Here is a 21,333-nt window from a genome sequence, read left to right as displayed (position 1 = left end):
AATTTGTACGTTAGCCGCCTCCATACCCATCTTCGGTATGAAAACTTCTAAGTTGATATGTGGGTAAATTGTTTGCATTTGTGTACATGAGATTGTACAAATTCTAAGCAAAGCAATCCATAACAAAAATGGAGGAAATAGAAACAAATTTCTCACATCAAACTCATGGGAAATGTTGAAAGGACGCCAACTAAATTACATGAACCTCTTAATCTCTAATTTAAATCTAAAGGCCTAAGGACATTTTCATTTGAATTCCCTTCTTTCTCCTCCATTCATGCCGTGCCGTCGTCTTCTACAACTCTCCTTTTTTCTTCTTCTCGTTCTGCACAAGAGACTCTAAGTCGAGGCTCAATATTGACGTGCAACTTTAAAAGCAATGTATATCACGAGTATGTCAAAAGATGCCGAGTAACCTAGCTAATGTATCAAGGGGATGTTACATGCTAGAAATATAGCACCGATAAAACTTTGATGTACGGCTGCCTATTGAGACGAGGACAAAAAAAAAACCAGTTATGTACATAATCAAAAAGGGCTCCAATATTTCTCCGAACTAGTAGTTCTTATAGAGCTAACAGATAGAGAGAGTTCTCATTAGCTCCTAGCCCCCAACGATAAACACAATGAGCTTTATGCATGAACACGAGGGGTCTCAGTTATGCTCACAAATCAAAAGAGCTCCACTACTTTCGTTTCTTCATAAACTAGGGAAAAAAATTAATCTTTGAGAGAATAATAAATGAAAAAATAGACCAGTTGGATAACTAATCCCTTAATGTAGACGTAAAATGCATTTCCTTAAGATATTTCTCAAGAAGAAGATATTTCTCAAGAAGCAAGGGAATCATATTTTCAAGATTTCTACCTTGACTTCAAGACACAAATGTAAAGTTTGCACTATAGCAATCTTTTTACATGGTAATAAATTAATGTTCAATAGCAAGATTAATTATGCATTTGATCCAAGCATATTATGTGTGGATGTATTGGACAAATTTCTTTTCCAAACAAAGAAAACAAATGCGAGGATGCGTGCATCGAGTAAACTACTCTCAAGGGAAAGAAGCTACAATACCCATGAGTATTAACATTGCTTTCTGAGTGCGTCTCTCAAGCTTGTCAAGTTTCTTCTGTACATCTCTCCTCAGGTCCCAATTCGGTTTCTTTGGTGCAATGTTCAGAAATGGATCCTGCAATTTGTTTGGAACACATCCAATCACATGAGTGATACAGGGGAGAGTGAGAGGGCTGGAAGGGGGGACGGAGGAGCAGGAGGAGATAACAAAACATGATAAAAGACCTCAGTTTTCTCCTCCGGTGGAGGTGCTGCCAGGACGGGGTCTTCAAATTTCGGTAACACAGGCGGGGTGACTTTGCCTTCTTGAAGCTGCTTGTCATGAGGAAGGTAGTTTCGGAATTGCATAGTGACATTGCTGCAATCAATAAATACCATTTAACCTAAAAAGTAAATCTGTAAGAAGAATCAAACAATTACACGCTGAGCTGAGCACCAGTGGTTTAACATCATCCGAAAGTACGACATCAACTTTATAATGAAAATGTGGAACTGAACACAAAATCAAAGTTGGCCGAAGTAGCGAACCTTAATTCTATTGCTCAACGTAAAGGAAGAAAAAGACTTCCTAATTCCTACAGATTGAGACCCATGCCCGTTTTGCCTAGGAAAAAAAAAGGAGGAAATTCGGAAACTTACTCCTCTCCTGCATCTTCTTCTTCATCATCAGATTGAGGTTCAATTTCACGAGTATCCTCATCGTTGCGATCTCCATCTGTAGTAAATTGTAAAGGTTTACCAACAGACGCATTGTCATCGGGAGTGTTGAGGAGCTCCTGAGCGGCTTTAAGCGCTCTGAGCCTCTCCCGCCGCGAGGCCGCCGCCGCCTCAATCGATTCCTCCTCTCCTCCGGCCATTCAGTTAGATTGCAGCTATGACTGGGAAATTTTGCAAACTGAAGAGTGAAGAAGATGGATATCGCTTAATTAGGCCCCATCATGTTCTTTGTCCGGCTCAAATTATATGGATAGCCCAACTGGCTAATCAGGTCCGGCCCAAGGTATATATGGATTAGCCATATTAAAATACTCATTTTATTTGTCTAGTCCAAATTACATTGGACAAACCAATGGGCTAAACAGGTTTTAAAATACTCATTTTATTTGTCCAACCCTAATCATATTATTATAAATATTCAGGTTGTATTTCTGGCCCAAAGTATTAGCCATATTAAAATACTCATTTTATTTGTCCAGCCCAAATTATATGGATAGACCAATGGGCTAAATAGGTTTAATATTTGTTCGGCCCTAATCATATTAAAAATACACAAGTTGAAGTATAAGCCCATCTTAAAATACACATTGTATTGTGACGGCCCGAGGAATATGGATAGCCCAAAGTGCTAATAAAGTTTATAATAAGTTGGATCCCAAATACTAAGATTAGCCCATTTTAAAAACCTTATTTTTCCAGCCCGTATAGTCGGATGGCCTAATCAGGTATATGATTCGCCACGGGCTACACCTGATTCGCCCATTGGGTTACAATATTTTTTGGTCTGGACAATTATAATGGGTTTTTTAAAATGGGCTAATCTTATTTTCGGTCCAACTTAATTATATTAGACCATTACACTATCGATATAATTTGGGCCGGACAAATACAGATCTTGCCAAGATTGTATATCTGTTTCCAACCTCAGCCATCTGGATTTCTCTGCGAGGAACCGCCGCCTCTGCGGTGGAAGATGCCATGAGAAGGTTAGTTGCACTCAGGGAAGGGATAATTTGTGCCACAATTAGACCTAACTGTGAATGGTGGGTGGCTGTCATTTATTCAAAAAAAATTGGCAAGATGTTTGTCAAATTTGGCCAAGACATGAGGACTTTTTGCAGACATGAAGAATCACCTATAAATATGTGTTTCTTCTCATCATTCAAAGCATCTCGGACATCTTATTCTAAGCTCATTTATCACGTCTCATACATTTGAGAGTTTAGTTCTATAATATTTATGAGATGTTTGTTCTCTTATATTAAGAGAGTATTTTTTTTGAAAATACAACGAGTGGTTGTACACTATAATTATTTTATAGTGAAATTCTTTTAATATTATGTAGTTTTTACCTTGATAATTTTTAAGGTTTTTCCATATAAATCTCGCTGTTCAGTTTTATACTTTATTTTCATATTATTATCCAAAGATATCGCACTTGAGACCAATAAGTGGTATCAGAGCTTTGATTTAAAATTTCTTAAAATTCTAAATATGTTCTGTGGTTGCATCATAAACTAATCTTTCACATCAGAAAATATTTTTTAGAGATTTTTATTAAGGCAAGATTATTTTCTCAAATTTACTAAATTGTTGTAGACATAATGGCGGACAGTGTGAGATAAAAAAAAGTTCAAATGAAGTAATTTTATACTGTGAAAAATAAAGATACAAACAGTTTTAAGAAAGGATAATTGTTTGCTGGCTATTGGAGATTAAACGAGGGAAATGACGGATGATGGAATGTGGAATGAGATGAATGATAATGTTGTTGTCAATTTACCCCGCCCCGGCCCGCCCCATTGCCTTTCCTCTGAATGACTATATCAACACACTAAATACTCTATTTTCTCTTATCACCTCTATGGGTTATAAAATGGAGGAAAATGAACTTGTGAAACTTATACTTCAAAGTCTATCAGATTCATTTGTTAAACTTTTCATCAACTTAACCAACAATGTCTTTATGAGATCTTTAAAATTTGACGATGCCTTAACTGCGGTTCTCGGAGAAGAAAGTCGACACAAGAATAAGGAAGATAGGTCGGTAACTTCGAAGCAAACAGAAGCTTTACCAATGATAAGATGTATATTTATGGACCGTGACTCCAGTGGACCAAAAGCTAGGTAAATCAAAGTCAAGAAGTAAGAAGAAAAATATTTACTACTTTAAATATGACGGTAAATGACACTTCAACAAAGAGTGTACGATTATCGAGAAGGGTTCTCAAAGAAATGTGGCATGCACTTCAGGTAGTGGTGAGATATTATTTATCAAGGCGTCAACAGTTGCAGAAAGCAGACACAAATTTTGTTACACATAGATTAAACATTCAGGAGCGGCGTGACACATAACGTCTCAGATACAATGGTTCGATCAGTATGAACCAGTCTCTAGAGGATCTGTATTCATGGGAAATCATCATGTCTTGAAAATCGCTAGGATTGGTACTATCAAGATAAAAATGTTTGGTGGCATCAATCGGACCATACAGGAGGTACAACATAGAAAAGAATTTAACTTTTAATTTGTATATTTTGAGTGCAAACAAGCGTTGGTTGATGAGATAGAACAACATTATGCGAATGATTATTTTCTGTTACTTCCACAAGCCCAATTTCTTTCACACTCTTGTATAGTATGAATGCCAAAAGATTTTGTTATGAATTACAATATGTAGAGACCTTGTCGAATAACTTTCTTGACGAAGCAAACACCATTAGATCACAATACTACTATAAAATGCTTAAAGAATTATATACCCTTAGATATCAAAAGAAAGAATAAGATAGGAGAATTGTTGGAAAAAAAGCCATTAGAAAAAAGTAGTGGTCAAAGTTTGAGTCCAAAATTACAGTTACTGGCTTTGATGCTGATAAACTTGTTGGTGGACAGGCTATCTACAATCAACTTGCAGCTGCCTAATGTCCTTACTTTCATCAGCTTAAGCTTCCCTAATTTAATTCTGACTGGCACATCTATCTTAAGATCCAAAGGAATCCTTCCAGTCTGTTGCTGCTCTTGCAACGCCTGAAGCAGAGTTGTTCCATATTGATTTTGGCCTGTTAGCCCCACTTCTAGCACTGTTGTATTCTGGTGACCCTGGTAGAATCTGGGGATTGATCCCTGGCACAGGTTAGTTTCTTTATACCAAACACTAAGACGACTACCTTTCTCATAGTATATTCCAATCTTTTTGTTGGGATTTTTGGCTATGATGCTGACATCGAACCTCGCATAAAGCGTCAAGTCAAAATTAAGTGTCAAATCTGTTATCCTGAGATTGTCAACAGAGTATTTGGGAAGCTTGGGTTGGAACACAAGGTAAAGAACTGCTAAAGCAGCTGCAACTATGATGAGTAGGAGGATGAAGGTGGTGATTATCCAACAAAAGCATTTATACCAACAATTTTTCCTCTTCACTACTGGAGCATTATGTCCTGATGGATGATCCACCTTTACCGATGGGAACGTACCTTGAGGAGGACGTGTAGGTAGTACCGCGACCGGATGAATTCTTTGTTGGTCTGCCATTCACATGTATGTATGCACCACTAATATCAATATTTCCTGGTTTTGAAATGGTGATACTAGCATCTGCTTATGAATCTCTTACTTCTACCAATTGTTTAATGCAATAAATATTGGTTGAATGGAGACAAGTGGTATTGAGTATGGTTAACTTATGTTTCTAATTTTGGTGGGTTAGGAAAAGTTGGTCACCTTTCTTGACACCTAATATAGTGAACTGCTACGTCAAACCTTGCTAGGAAGGTCGCAATGGAATTTGGGAACTCATCAATACCGTGTTCCTCAGAGTCAAACACACATTGTGGTCTGTGTGTTTGTTAACCTGAAACACACTAGCAAGTTTTAATGTTAGTGGTGAAAATTAATAATCCAATCTTTTTTGTCATTAGTAGGGGTATTCAAACTTTGGATAAAATCGAAAAAATCGAAAATCCAAATCGAAAAAACTGAACATCGAACCGAAAGCCGAATTTTGTAATTCGGATATAAATGTTAAAACCGAAGTTTATTTAGTTCGGTTTCGGATTATACATGTCAAAACCGATATTTAATTAAAATTAATAATTTTGTTTATATTTTTATTTATATTATAAGTTTTGATATGATATTTAGTGAATGAAAAACTATTTTGAATAATTTTAGGTTGATTTTTGTTTGTTTAATTAATTAATTTAGACCTTATATTTAAATATTTTACAAAGAAATCATGTAAAAAGTTAACATATTATATTTTACAATATATTTATATTATTAATTTAAATAATTATACCAAAATCGAATTAACCGACCGAAATAACCGAACCGTCTTGGTAGAAAACTGAATNCCGAAGTTTATTTGGTTCGGTTTCGGATTATATATGTCAAAACCGATATTTCATTATATTAATAATTTTGTTTATATTTTTATTTATATTATATATTTTGATATGATATTTAGTGAATGAAAAACTATTTTGAATAATTTTAGGTTGATTTTTGTTTGTTTAATTAATTAATTTAGACCTTATATTTAAATATTTTACAAAGAAATCATGTAAAAAGTTAACATATTATATTTTACAATATATTTATATTATTAATTTAAATAATTATACCAAAACCGAATTAACCGACCGAAATAATCGAACCGTTTTGGTAGAAAACTGAATCGAACCGAAAGAAAATGGTTCGGATATCGGATTATATATTTCTAAAACCGAAATAAAAAACCCAAAACCGAACCGATGGATGAACATCCCTAGTCATTAGTATTGTTGCACATAAGTTGCATGTATTTAAATTAAAATGAGTATTAATTTAAAGCATGAAAGAATATATATCAAGAAATAAGATACTATATATTTTAATTTTTTACATGATCAGTAAAATGGTAATTTAAAAATTAGAAAGGCAAGCAAAACAATGAATTATTTTACAAAATATGTGATAGAAATATAAACATAGGAAGGGTTAAGGGAAGTCATGTGTACTGATCAAGATAATCATAATATATAATTAACAACCAAGGAAGATGAATCTGGAAACTCGATAACATTTTATTCCATCATCAATATAATAATGGGCACTCAATAAATTTGTAATTAACAATACATAATGCATCATGCATGACTCAACTTCAATAAAATGGTATGTACAAGTCTCTACTTATTACAAGCAAATAAGTTATCATTCAAGGCTACATGAATAAAATTTGAGAGCTAGCTGAGATCAACAGCCTATGGTCTAGACTTTGAAGTGTGCATGAGTATCACTGCTTCTTGGAGTTCAATGTCTAATAGGATAGCTACACCAAGATGTGTCTAAATTGCTACATACTGCATCATTTTTTTGAGCATGCATTAATTCGGAAAATGAGACAGTTAAATGAAATGTACTTGTCATACATTCGTTTTCAAAATGAGATCAACAATGATACACGAAGTACATACTTTTTGACAGGATATGTGCATTTCCCTCATATCATTAAAAACTGTGATTTGAATAGCGAGCCAAAACTGTATTTCCTTGATGAGTGCAAAAACTAAAATCTTGGCACAACCTCACAAAAATGTTCTTAACTAGAGCAAACTCCAGTAGCCTACAACATAATTACTGTGGAATTTGCATCTGTTTCATTGATTGTGGACACAAAAGAAAAATTGATCTCCCCTACTTAGGCATGTGCATGACACAGCGCAAGCATTGCCCTTGTCTCATCAAGTCAAATGCTTTGTTAATATCTTCAAACATCAGGTTGTGTGTGATGTACTCATCAATCTTGATTTCCTGAAGTTACAAAATACAATCTCAAAATTATTCACATCTGCATATCTCAGTTGCAAAACACATATATATTGCATTCCTAAGTCGAGATATGTAGCTATAACACCAGTAACAATTTTGAAAGGCAGGAGAAAGGAAATAAAACAGGTAACACCACAGTATCGCAAACCATATATACACACATGCATACGTACATCGGTACATATATATGATATCACCAAAAAATCAGTAATTTTCCACTTGTTAGTTCAAGGAAAAATCCTTCCTAAGATCTTATAACAGCGTCTAAACTTTTCTGCCATTTTCTCTTTGTGTATGTACTGGCTAACCTCCTCCAAGGAAGAGTAGAAAGATGATGATATCAAATACAACAATTTGGAAACATATTTTATATTCTTATGCTAGCCATTTTTCACAATGACACCGACAGAAAAGATTGTTCGGTATCTTGAGATAACCTTTTAGTGGAATGAACACTTGCCTCACATATTGCTTAAAATTAAAAGTACTAATACTGCATGGGACAATAGACAGCATAATAATATGTAGATCAGTAACAAATTTAGGTTATGCTTACACAATTGTTAAGTCAGGGTGTAATTTAAAATCATATACCCTTCCAATACATTGTGTAGAAACCAGGAGTCGTGTTAACTGTAATTAACTTGGTACAAATTAAAATATGATGAGACAATCAAGTTTTTGCTTACCTTCTGCAGGTACTTGTCAACCAGTGAAGGAAGTTCAGATTTCGGTTTCCATCCACCGAAAAGAGACCCCGTTAGGGTTCTTCCGCTGAGAAACAGTCCACAGTGAGCCGCGATCTCTGGATTCTCTTTGGGCACACCAAGGGTCACAGTCAAACCCCATCCCTAATAAATGTAAGGTTGATTAAAAATATTTTCTATTATCAGAAGTTTTGATGTCAGATGATACAGAATTTACGCTGCAGCAAGACTGCAAAGCAGTGGTAATCAATCCAGTATCTCCTACACACTCAAATGCGTAGTCTGCCCCACCGTCAGTCATCTGGTGTATAACCTGAAATCGAGTTCACTTTTATAAATTTGTGAACATAAATTGTGATCATTTTATTAAACCAATTTACTTTCATTCTCGATGTATTGGTGGATTTTGGCTTTTTTGCTGGAGTATCATCAGTTTACTTTCAGGTTATTCCTCAAAACTCAACCTACCAAACAAGGATCTTGGCCAAGGACTTGAATGAAGTTTTGTTTGATGATATCTAAACTTAAAAGTTGGATATTTTACCATTAAGCTTTTTGCTAATGGTGTGGCGACATTCGGAAGCAAGCTACTTTTTGATAAAAGGATAGCATTTATGCACTGGAACTCTAGCACACCAACAACGTGGTAATGCTTTTAAAAAAACATGTTTCTCGCTACACCAAATGCATCTATTGGAATTATTTTATGGTACCATTTTTCTAATTCGTATAATATTTGCATAGACTTTGAGAACTTAGGCCAGGTGCTGGTAAATCAAAAGATGAGAACAAACCTGCTGAATTGGTTGATCGTAGTCATTTGGATTTAAAAAGTCAGTCACTCCAAAAGCCTTAGCTGTAGTGTCAAGAAAGTTAAATCAACATCTTAAAACATATTCAATGGCATTAAATCATGCACTTCCTTAGACATCAATGGCTCAACCATTCAGTACCTTTTTCGCTCTTCTCAGGATTTATGTCGACACCAATTATGTGAGATGCTCCCCTTAGCTTAGCACCTTGAGCAACCTATCATTGATACAGTAAAACTTCCCAATCTCGATACAAATCCAGACCTTTATTTTTGCTAAAAGATATCAATGATGGTGTAATATGTGCTGATGAAAAGTTCTCACTCACAGAGAGTCCTACAGTTCCCAGACCAAAAATGACAATGGTTGATCCTTTAGAGATGTTGGCAACCTTCCAAGCTGCGCCTAGACCTAGTCATGGAGCTCATTCAGATTTTCTCATCTCTACTAATGAAATTTGAAAAGGATGGTTGGAACCAAACATTCATAGATATATAGAACTATCATAATCTAGCTGGGGACACAAATTAGTGATTACTTCACAATCTTAAGACTAGGGTTTGTAAGTGAGTCAAGTTACTCATGGTAGCTCGTGAGCAACTCGATCAAAACCTGATTCGAGCTCAGTTTGACCGAGTTCGAATAGCTCGAGTATTTTTCTAGTCGAGTTCGATTTTCAATTATTTGTGAGTACTAAATATATATTTTAGAAATATAAAAAATAAGGGAATTTTTGTCGATCCATATCCAAATTCTAGTTCGAGCTCGAGTAACTCCACGTATACACGAGTAGAGCTCAAGCTTCAAATGGATTACTTGATCGAGCTCGAGTAGACAAATTTTAAATCGAGTCGAGCTCGAGTATATGGTACTCGAGCTCGACTCTGCTCATTTGCACTTCTATTTAAGACAGTAAATAAAATTTCAAGAATGCATTCACGTGTTTCATGGAAACATGGGGGTATGGAAACAGGGGCACAACTTATGACTGGAAATATCACAAGTAAACTACCAGTGAAAAATACCAACATGCACGTGGAAATATTCAAGCATCCAATTACATGAAAAAACCACAATTTTATAAAAACAAATATTATGAACTAGATTTACTAAATAGAATCGTCTCCAACACCAACAACCACGCATACTAGAAGAAATAAAAACTAACGATAATGACATCTATGCTCAATTTGAGATGATCCTGAAACTCAAGTGAGAAAAGTACCTGCTGCAACTCCACAACTAAGAAGGCATATTTTCTCCAGAGGTGCAATTGAGCTAATCTTGACAGCACATCCAGAGTGCACAACAGTGTATTCACTGAAACTTGAAACAGCACAATAATGATAAATGGGCTTTCCTTTCACTGAGAAGCGTGTTTTCTTGTCACTGTGCATTAGACCTTGACGCTCCAACCCAAGCACTTGGCAAATATTGCTTTTCCCTGAAGTACAGTGTCTGCAACTCATGCATTCTCCAGTAAACAAAGTGAGCACATGGTCACCGTCTTCAAATTCGGTAACCTCGTGGCCTACACTCTCTACAACTCTGCAGAAGTTATACTGAAAAGTTTAGCATGTCTTGCATTGTTCTTGGAATTTTGAATGAAAGAAGCGCATTTTGTAAGAGACTTCGCATTTCAAAATCTTTACATATCTTCCCCCAAGATAATAATGGAAAGTCTATCCGATAAGAAAAACTTTGGAAAGTCTATTTTCAGAAAGTAACATCCCATATGAACTTCTATATGGCATGATACTGGAGCATCAAATAGCAGGCAGCTCAATTGGTTTTACAAGAAAATAATACTCAGGTTGGATTAATTTCATTAATCCTATTCCGCGAGACAAGGACAACAGTCAAGTTAGACTAAAATGTTCAGATCCCAAAAGGCACCACGGCATAGGCAGAGTACGAAAAATGTCTGTTAGATTTTAAAAAAATAGAAATCTAATAGTCTGAAATAAATATAAGAGAATCCAAGTAAAAATTGACCAAGAAATTCACATAAAAAAGATGCATCAAATGTAAAAGATGTTAGAGAACCAGAAACTAGTTAGCTTATATTGCAGGCACAATACAAGCTGTATTAAGAAATGAACAGGCAAACAGCAATAGACAATTAGAACTCACCCTGAAGCTTCGTGGCCAAATATTCGTGGAAATAGTTGAGGTTGAGCCTGCAAAAACATTAATTAAGTTAAATTTCACGAGATTGTGAGTACGATATTAACACCGATTACCATGAGCAGCATGTCATGTATCAACAGTGGAAGTGGAAACAGATGCGATGAATGATTCACCACATTTTCTAATGCATAAAGCAGCAACTAATCACAAGGATCAACGAATGCATTACCTCAGAGATCCAGGCAGTGAGATCGCTGCGGCAGAGAGAAGTGGACACGACTTTAATGCGGATCTCCAAGGGTCCAGGAGGGCTGAGCTGCACTTCCTCAATCACCAATGGCTCTCCGGCGGCCCACGCCACCGCTGCTTTGCAACTGATCACGCCCCCAGCAACACCTCCCGCCGTCGAAGTGGTTGAGTTCATCATCGGAGCTGTCCTTGACCAACTAACCAACTACTTCCGTTTTTTGCTTTAGTTTTGCTTCTTCAGCCTTGGCGGTAGGTAAAGCACGTGATATCACGTGAGGGTGGGCGCGTGGATCTCTCTCGATTTCTCTCTATTTATTTAATTTTTTTTATTATTTTTCATTAAAAAATAGAGAGAATAATCATAAAAGTGTCAATTCGGGTGACTTAAGTCGGATTGAGCAATAGTATTATTCAAAAATTGTTCAATTCGAACCCGAGTCAATCCGAAAACTCTCAACAAGAACCTGAATCCGAATCAACTCGATTTGAATTTTTTAAATTTTTTTTAAAGAAAATTAAATAAAAATCAGAAAAATAATAATAATATTTTAATTCAAATATATAATAAAAAAATCTTTCTCGTATATATGATTTGAATTTGAAATTCTAATGGTATAAAAATAAAATATATTTACTAAATCAAATAAACAATTGTTTAAAAAATATAAAAAAATGTTGAAAATAAATATTAAATTATGAAAATTTATGATGTAAATATACAATAAATATTTTTTCAGACATACAATATATAAAAATTTAGGCAATATTTATTAATGATATTTTTTAAAAAAATTAAAATTTTCGGGTTAACTCGAGTTGACCCGAACCTAACCCAACCCGATCATTTTTTCGAGTCAGTTATTGGGTCCAATCCGATCTGACCCCGAACCTGAAAACCCCAAACTTAAACCCAAACCTGATTTTTTTCGGGTTGAACCGTGTCGGGTTGGTGGGTCGTGTCTGATTTTTACACCCCTAATAATTAGGGATGACGATGGGTAGGGTATGAGTCGGATTTCATACATCCATCCTCATACCCATTTATTAAATTCATCCCCATACCCATCCCATACCCATCGGGTATTGAATTTCTTCCACATCCTCATACCCATCGGATTATCGGATACTCATACCCTATCCAAATACTCTATTATCATATATAATTGAATTTTTTCAAATTTAAATTGTTTCAAGTTATGAATATTTAAAAAATTATTTAAATAAACAATAAGAAAAATTATTAATGATAAAAATTTTCAAAATAAATTTTATAGAAAAAATAAATATAATTACTATATGAATCTTTAATATAAATAAATATAATTAATATATATATATATATATTAATTTAAACAGGTATTCGGGTCGGGTGTGGGTCGGATTATATTAAACCCGTCTCCATACCCGAACCCGAAAATCCCCATACCCGATTACCCAATTATTTAATCGGGTCTAAAAATTCCTCCATACCCTCTTCTATTCGGGTCGAGTATCGGATCCTCCAACGGGTTCGGAGGAAATTGCCATCCCTACTAATAATAGACATAAAAGAAAAAATATATATTTTCCTATCAATATTAAATTTTAATTCAATTTTCCTCGCTATGAAAAATAAATCTATTTACATCTTATATTTTAATCCAAAATAATATGCTTTTTAGGATTCAAAATATTTGATACCAGTAATTTCATTCATTTTTTTTAAAGCTCTAATTTTATTTATCATTATGCCAACTATTTTATTTTATTAAATATACAATTCTAAAACGGATATCCATCTCATGTTATATGATGACATAAATATCTTTCAATTAATTGGAAAGAAATAATTCAAATTCATGTTAAACACAACTTAAACTTCTAAGTTGTTATCAATGACATATAACGGTTGAGATCCTCATCAATTAATTTTTAAAAAATTATCCTATCCATTCAGATAAATTGTAATTACAATATTTAATTTACTTTAAAAATTCAAAAAAAAAATCATATATTATATCTACAAATTACATAACCATAACAAAATTTTAGTGATCAACTCGATTTATTAATGATTATGATCACGATTCATATTCATAATAATCATTATTTTATATATCGCATTAACGACGTTCATTAGTATGAATAAAATATTCAATACCCATTTATTATAACAAATTAGATTATTTTTTTTAAAAATTTTCCGTAGAACTGAAGGGTGAACCTACTAACTATATGGACAATTCTAAGAATCAACAATCACTGCAGAAATCAAAATCCAGTATCATATCAATAGCAATATTTTATAAGAGTTTGTCTCTAACTTATGGTTGATTATACAAGATGTACAACAGCAAATTTCCAAAAATAAGCCTGCCTAAAGGGTGAGGGTAGCCTTACAAGAAGATCTATTGTGTCCAGGTTCTTTGCACCTCGAACAAGTGACCGTCCTTTTATCTGGATCCCATGTTTTAATATGTTCCTTATTCTGTTGATACTGCGCAGGAGGCAGCACCTGTGCAGAACTTGAATCACCCTCTTCTTTTACCATTTGTGCACCAATGTCAGGAATAGGATTTATGGATTTCGAATATGTCATCCGGTAACTCTCAGCTGTGAAGTGCCTAGAACAATAGTCATACATGATCATCCCGGCAGAGTTGCAAACAGCAATAGCATGGCGACAAGGCAGCCCCCTTTGCATCCATTCTAAGCATGTACATTCCCATTTCTCAATATTGACGACGTGAGTAGAATCATCATGAACTTCAAATAGTGTATTGGAGGAGATGAACACTCTAAGGCCATGAGCTCTTAAGGCTGCTTCTTGTAACCTTCTCTCTTTGGATGGTGTCAGTCTCGTCGTCCATGTACTCGACTCTTTTTGACGAGCATTTATCAGTTTTACCATCATGTCCATCAGTGCTCCTATCTTCTGCATTATTGTTGATTCTCTTACTTCATCGACCAGCTTAGTGTATGGTTCTGCCACATTGTGAATAATATAGTTGTATGGTTCCCCTTTAAATGAAAAACTAGTAAAATGCTCTGCCTCACTCTGCATAACCCAATCATAAGCATTCAAAGAAATCTGTTTGATCTCCTCAGTGAACTTCTTGAAACTGCTGGATCTAAGTGCACGTGCTGCAGCCAAAAATTTTCCAGGTAAAACACCTCTTCCTTCTCCATGAAATGGACCCTTCAAGTTCCTCTTGAAACTTTCTAGAAGATGATACATGGAATAACCATGGTGAGCATTCTCATACACCGCTTGCACTAACTTATTTAGTTCCTTTTCCCTCTCTGAGACAAAAGTTATGGGTGGGGATGTTGAGACCGCAGATTTCAGTTGCTCCAGAAACCAAAGCCAGTTGTTATCATTTTCTCCAGCAACTATGGCCAGTGCAACTAGAAAGGATCCATCATCTGCATCAACTGCAGTAGCTGTCAACAAACTTTCTTGGTACTTGGAATTCAAAGATGTGGAATTGAGAAAAAGAATGGGACGGCAAAAATTCAGGAAGCTCTGTGTACAGGAATAAAAAGAAACAAAAAGGCATTGCAGTTGTTTCTCATCATTAGTCACCAGCTTGACAGAACTACCAGGATTTGTCTCCACAAACTTTTCGCAGAACCAAGGCAACCGATCATATGACTCTTTATATGAACCCTGAAGTTGCTCCCGTGCGTCCTCCATCCCACGCCTTACTTGTGTATACTTCAGTTCAATTCCTAAGTCCTGTGAAATGCTTTTAGCAATATCATTGGGTTTGTGATGTGGGGAATCTCGTAACTTGTCCTTTATGACACTTACCAACAAATTCTTTGCCGGATGAGCATTTTTCCAAGACTCTCCTCCACAATTATGTAAATTGTTGAACTTTTTTATCCTAAATGTCTGAGAAGCAGGAACCCAAGATGCATGTACAGTCCAAGAACAGCCTTCATCAACACACATGCCACTTGCACGATTAGTGTCGTTCTTTTTTAGCTTATAAACAAAGCGGTGAGCTACAGCATACTTTTGCAGTGCCTCCCGGAACTCTTTCACACTTTTGAAATCCTGACCCACGCCAGTTATGCAATCTTTCCATGAGGCAACTAATTTTTCGGGTAAATCATCATTACATAAAGCAACAGCAGCTAGACTGTCACCATCAGTTCCATGAATAGCATTTCCTTGGCCTTTCATCTTGTCGTTGACAGTTAAAGTACGATGATCTTTGATATTTTTCTTCAGCTGTCTTTGTCCCCTATCAGTATCGTTAACTGCAACAATAGTCGGACCATGGACACCAATCATCCATGAGGCATTGCGCCGCCGTTTCTTTACAGTATCTGCTGGACTGCTATCCATTTCAAAACCAGCTGAACTCTGGGCACCATCAACTGCAGCAACTAGACGTGGCTTGTAATCAGAATCATTGTCAGCTTCATTTTCAGAAGACAGGGGTGAGACTGGACATGATTGACTGTGGTTTGAGCTGTCTACGCTTTTTTCAGCACTTGCTGCAGAATTGATCGGGACATCAACTAGTCGGTTAGCATCCTCAGGTACACTGTTCTCATGGGAATCCAAAGGTTTACCATCATGGACAACTGTATTAGCAGCAACCAAGGGTGTAGAAACATGATTTACTGTTTCAGCCAGCTTCATACCAATATCCCTGTGGATATCATTCACACAGTGATACGCAAAAAAATTAAAAAAATAACTACACAAGACAAGTGCCACAGAGTCCATGAATTGAAACTAAAGACTAAAAAATGCTGAGAATAAAAGAAATGGTAAAAAATCAACAAAAATCAATTTTCAACTAGCGTGGTTTGATAGTAACACTTGGGAATCATAGGGAAAACTTCAGAATGCTATGTTTGAACTTTGAAGAATATGAAAATGAGATGTACTACAATAACTTGCCTGCTAGAGTGTGCTTTTATCACAGTGGGGTCAAATCCTTCTTTTCCATCAACAAAAATATCAGCGGTAACTGAATTCGCATGAAAGTCAATCATTCTCTTTAGGTCTTTGTCATTTCTCAATGTGATGAGATTTCTCTTGTTTCCTGGGAGGAAATACTTGACAGAAATTGTTTTATGATCTAAATTAGACATTTCAGCTAGCTTTAATTTGAGATCATCAAACAAAGTTCCATGGCTGATATTTACAGCATTTGCTTCTCCCCCTTCATATGACAAGTTGCCATCACCATTAGTTATTAACTCACCACCAGACTGACATATCAGTATAAGCTTTCCCTTTCCCATGATGTGTATCCTGAAAAAGTCAAAGTATAAGATAAAAATAGAGTACAGCCTCGTCCGTTGTTGAAAACACAACCCTGCATGAAAAATTCGATGTTACGTATTAGTTCAAAATTCTTCACATGTAACACGGCCTGCCGCCAACAGAAAACAAGGAACTGAATAAAAAATAACCCTCTTTCATGCTTTCTTTGTTTAGGGGCATAGAGAAAGTGTAAATTAAAAGTTAGGGAAAGTATAATAGTAGCAACACTATGAGGAAAAGTAGGTTTCTCATCAACTAGAAAGTGAACCGCGTTTAAAATTTCTTACAGATGATGGCAAGTAAAAGTAGTATACTACGATTCCAAATGGTGTGGCATGTATCTGCAGTGAAGAACGAGCAGAAGTGGTGACAATAACGCCAATGAACAAAATGAAATAACAAATAAACTACATTTCTGGCCCCTAAGCTGATCATGAGAACTTGCGCGATCATTCCACAGGAAAGAATTGCGCACACCAAATTTATTCCTGGGATGGTAATTTTGAAAGTAAAGAAATTTAGGTAGCTCATGCAATCACAATGCCTTTGACATAACAGCAAAATTGAAATGACAAAAATATTTCAGTTAATTTAGTATTACTTTATGTTTGAGGGAGGGGGGAGATTGTGTGAGAGAACCCCATAGCCAAGATCAACAACCAACTAAACTAAATAATAAATGTTATGGCATCTTTATTTTAATCTGTTTTTAGTTTTATATTTTCCATTAAGTTTGTTGTGTAGTTCATAGTTATTAAAAGCGTGCGCCTAGGCGACAGGCCCAGCCGGGCGCACCCATTGCGCCTGGGTTATTACCCAAGCGAAGCAATTGAAACCAGCGCGCTTAAAGCGTGCGCTTCATCCTAGGCGCGAGGCTCTGAGAGGCGCAACAGCGTGTGCTTTAAAGATGTGGGCTGATATTTTGTGTGTGAATAAAAATTTACTCGAACTCAACCGATTTTGAAGCCCAATTAGCAAAGCCCGTGGCTATTTAATGATTAAAAAACCCTATTGTCACTCATATATGCAAGACTTTTTTAACAAAAAGTTCATAAGTCCTCTATTCAAACTTTTACTCTAATCTTCCTTCTGTTACAATGACGATGATTATTGAGCGGGATGATGAAGAATTTGATGATTTAGATGATACTGTAATCCTTTATACAAACTTTTTAATCTAATTTCTTCTACACACATGACTCATCATTGTTTTGGACGACGACGATATAGTTGCAGACATTGGAGATGAATTTGATGAGTTAGATATTTGAAGTTTTTTTTAATATACTATGAATTGATAATTTACTAATGAACTTTAGATAATTTAATTTTTTTTCTGGTCATGATATACATTATATTATCTATTAATGAATTTTTATTTATAATGTTTGTTATCTTTGTGAAAAATATTTAATTTATGTAATATTATAGTATAAATCACTTTATATATATTGAATTTTAAAATTTATGTTAAATGCGTTTTACTTCAATAAAGCATGCGCTTTGTCTTGCGCTTTCCATATCAGGCTCCAGGGTACCCTAGCACTTTAATGCGCCTTGCATCTTAAATAACTATGGTGTAGTTCCAATGTCTATACATCAGCAATTGACTAGGGTATTTGTTTGTTTGTTCATTTTTACCAAGGTATTTATTGCCTTAATGAGTTGTTTCTTGTTTTTCTACTTATACTAAGTTAGTAAACACAATGGGAATCAGAAAAAACATCAATAGATATTTTAGAATTTTCCTTTCCATTGGCAATCTTCTCCTTGGGTCATTAGAATTGGTGCTGAAGCAGGATCTTGGCAACTAGTCGTGATGGAGGAATTAGAGGGCGGAACAAAGTAAGGGTTGGAAGATAAAGTCAGGTGCTGAAAGAATTGGTATGACAAACAAGTAATAAGATTACAAGAATTATCCAGCACGCCACTAATACGAATGTGGAATTTGAGCAATATAAAAATGAAGAACAAAGAGTTGATGACATATTTCAGAAAACACAGATTTTTGTTCATCGTTGTATGAGGTTCTGAGTAATTTGTGTATGTTACATGTCAGGTGGTTAGTTGTCGGTTCAAGGAGTTAATGTTCTTGTAAATCTCATGGGCATGGCCAATGTATTTGTACCTCTTAATTTTTATCTTCATGATATAAATGTTTCATGTAAAAAATATATATCTTTTTATTGGAAAAAATATGAAAAAGGAAATCAGTAGATTTTGTGAATGAATGTTGTTCTAGTGAGTGAAACAAGACTATAAATGCTGATTTTCCTGGCATTTTGCATCCATTACCATTACCTAAGAAAATATGGTTTCAAATCTCTATGGATTTTGTCAAGGGGTCATCTAGGTCGCATGGTAAGGAAGTTATTATGGTTGTAGTGGATGGATTAAGCAAATGTGCTCGTTCTTTTTTGCATTGACACACCCTCATACAGCTAAGATGTCTCTAAATTGTTCTTTGAGAATATCTACAAGTTACATGACTAGCCAATATCCATTTTAGAGTGATACAGCTCTTGCTTTTAAAATCAGTTTGGTAGCAACTTTTCACTAATTTGGGTTTGATCAATCCATCATACCATCCCAAAATTGAAGGTCAGACTTAAACATCAAATAAATGCTTGGACCAGTTCTTGAGATCTGTGTGCACTGACGAGCCAAGAGACAGAGACTAGATGGTTGCCACAAGCTAAATGGTGGTATAATATTTTGTTGCATTTCTTTTCTAAGGTCACATCAGTTGAAGTTCTCTATGGTTAGCATCCACCTATCCTACTCAGCTAATTGTTAGAAAAACATTAGTGGGACCAGTAGATCGGGTCTCGAATGAAAGAAATACAACAGCGTGTCTCCTCAATTGTGAGAAGCTCGAAATAGAATGAAGATGTCTGCTGACAAAACCTAGACTAAAGTAGACTTTGAAATTGGTGAATGTATGTGAACCTATCTCAAGTTAAAGCCTTTTAAACAGACTTTTGTAGCCTAATCCTCCAATAGGTAGTTTTCTCTTTGATTTTATGGTCCCTACAAAGTGATCCAAAAGATCGGCCAAGCGGCTTATCAACTTGACTTACCTTGTAATTCTAAAACTCATCCCGGCATTCATGTTTATTTCTCTAAATGGAAGTTGCTCGGTTGCTCCCATCTAATGTTCAACAATCACACTTTCCTTTGATCCAAGAATATCAAAGACTTTCGGTGGTTGATAGTCAGGTGGAGAAAAAGAACAATAAACCAGTTGTTCAGTGGCTCAATCACTAGTCTAATTCGTTTCCTAAAGACGCCACCTGGGAAGATGCTTTCAAAATTGAGTAAAAGTTTCCATAATTTCAGCCTTGATCATAACTGTTTTAAGTTAAGGGGAACGCCATGCCACATTAATTTTATCTAGTCTACTTTTAGTATCGTCCTCATTCAAAAGTTACCATTATTTTTGTAGCTACTTCCAAAAACTTCATTTTGTTGTGTATTTCATATTCTAGATATCAACTATTGGCAATCTTATTTATCACAGTCCTGAAATGATTTCTTGTTTTTAGATTTATACAAAGTTCTGTAATCAGAATGGGCATCACAGACAAAACAAATACAACATAAATTTCAACATTTCCATTTTCTATGGTGCAATCTTCTCCTCAAGTCATTAGTTTAAGTTCAGTCATATCACTCAAAGCAACATCAGGGTCATTTTAAATTCTACTTCTTGATATTAAAAGCCAAACAGATTACTATTTGCATCATGAAAATGCGCTGGGCAATAACATAAAAACATGAAATGCAGGCAGGCAAAGTTTGTGAATCCACCATATCAATCAGCGGCACAAGCAAACAAATAAATAAAGGGAAAATTGAATTGGGAATTTAGACTTTACCTGATTATGTGTAGAGAGAGTGGAGGTTTGGGGAAGGGGGCGATGGAGTGAAAAACCCTAAAAATTGTGGGCCGATTTGGAATTTGCTGCGTGGTTGCAGCGAAAGAAAGATTTGGGTACCATTGTTCTTAATTACAGAAAGTTGAAGGGTTCCGGTAGAATTATGTATATTTTTTGGGTACTTTGCTAATTTCATTGAATTGTCTCTTTAAGGATGGCAATAGTACTGGGCGGGGACGGGTCCGTAGCATCATATATTCGTCTGACGTTCGTTTCTGTTTCAAAAATATTAATGAAATAGAATACGAGTTGGTTTCGAGATTTTCTGAACCAAAAATTATTATTATCTATTATTATTATTAAAAATATTAATATCAATATTAATATTAATATTTTAATATTGTTATTATTATTTTATGGCAGATTCGGATATGAAGATAATATATTCATATCTGTCCTAAACTATTTTAGAGATTTTAAAAAATCATCGAACCCGAACTCCAACCCGAAAAATCAGGGATCGCCGTCTCCATTTCGCGTTTTCCTCACGGGATTCTAAACCTGTGAAAAAAATTGTCATCCTTATACTTCTCGTCACATTTTCTCACGTGTTCTAATTTTAGTAAATTTGATATTTGAATTAATAATATATTAAATCTATGAGTATTGGCCAAATCC

General features: G+C 35.2%; 4 protein-coding genes across 8 annotated transcripts; all 4 read right to left on the bottom strand.

Moving 5' to 3' along the window:
* Positions 1 to 58: 58 nt before the first annotated feature.
* On the bottom strand, positions 59 to 1,996 carry LOC140975442 (uncharacterized). The gene is made up of 4 exons (XM_073439159.1): positions 1,718 to 1,996; positions 1,304 to 1,436; positions 1,079 to 1,193; positions 59 to 325 (listed from the first exon to the last, which is right to left on the bottom strand). The coding sequence occupies exons 1-4, from the start codon at positions 1,933 to 1,935 to the stop codon at positions 276 to 278; spliced, it is 516 nt and encodes a 171-aa protein (XP_073295260.1). The 5' UTR covers positions 1,936 to 1,996; the 3' UTR covers positions 59 to 275.
* Positions 1,997 to 4,593: 2,597 nt separating this feature from the next.
* Positions 4,594 to 5,693, bottom strand: LOC140975440 (NDR1/HIN1-like protein 6). The gene is made up of 2 exons (XM_073439156.1): positions 5,520 to 5,693; positions 4,594 to 5,414 (listed from the first exon to the last, which is right to left on the bottom strand). Exon 2 carries the CDS (start codon positions 5,328 to 5,330, stop codon positions 4,629 to 4,631), a length of 702 nt encoding a protein of 233 aa, XP_073295257.1. The 5' UTR covers positions 5,331 to 5,414; positions 5,520 to 5,693; the 3' UTR covers positions 4,594 to 4,628.
* Positions 5,694 to 6,567: 874 nt separating this feature from the next.
* On the bottom strand, positions 6,568 to 11,752 carry LOC140975439 (alcohol dehydrogenase-like 6). Its single transcript, XM_073439155.1, has 9 exons — positions 11,489 to 11,752; positions 11,263 to 11,309; positions 10,355 to 10,677; positions 9,458 to 9,540; positions 9,271 to 9,346; positions 9,112 to 9,173; positions 8,535 to 8,630; positions 8,300 to 8,461; positions 6,568 to 7,592 (listed from the first exon to the last, which is right to left on the bottom strand). The coding sequence occupies exons 1-9, from the start codon at positions 11,684 to 11,686 to the stop codon at positions 7,476 to 7,478; spliced, it is 1,164 nt and encodes a 387-aa protein (XP_073295256.1). The 5' UTR covers positions 11,687 to 11,752; the 3' UTR covers positions 6,568 to 7,475.
* Positions 11,753 to 13,754: 2,002 nt separating this feature from the next.
* LOC140975437 (uncharacterized) lies at positions 13,755 to 20,793 on the bottom strand. Of its 5 annotated transcripts, none has more exons than XM_073439152.1 (4): positions 20,656 to 20,793; positions 17,065 to 17,118; positions 16,409 to 16,829; positions 13,755 to 16,154 (listed from the first exon to the last, which is right to left on the bottom strand). In XM_073439152.1, the coding sequence occupies exons 3-4, from the start codon at positions 16,753 to 16,755 to the stop codon at positions 13,865 to 13,867; spliced, it is 2,637 nt and encodes an 878-aa protein (XP_073295253.1). In that variant the 5' UTR covers positions 16,756 to 16,829; positions 17,065 to 17,118; positions 20,656 to 20,793; the 3' UTR covers positions 13,755 to 13,864. The 5 variants fall into 5 exon arrangements, with proteins under 5 accessions (XP_073295253.1, XP_073295254.1, XP_073295252.1 ...); XM_073439153.1 differs by having other exon boundaries at positions 16,409 to 16,765; XM_073439151.1 differs by lacking the exon at positions 17,065 to 17,118 and having other exon boundaries at positions 20,656 to 20,783.
* Positions 20,794 to 21,333: the final 540 nt, after the last annotated feature.

The sequence above is a fragment of the Primulina huaijiensis genome, chromosome 4, assembly GCF_012295235.1.
Source record: "Primulina huaijiensis isolate GDHJ02 chromosome 4, ASM1229523v2, whole genome shotgun sequence".
In the NCBI taxonomy this organism is placed as follows: domain Eukaryota; kingdom Viridiplantae; phylum Streptophyta; class Magnoliopsida; order Lamiales; family Gesneriaceae; genus Primulina; species Primulina huaijiensis.
The sequence above is the reverse complement of the archived record's forward strand: the minus strand, read 5'-3'. Positions and strand labels throughout refer to the sequence as shown.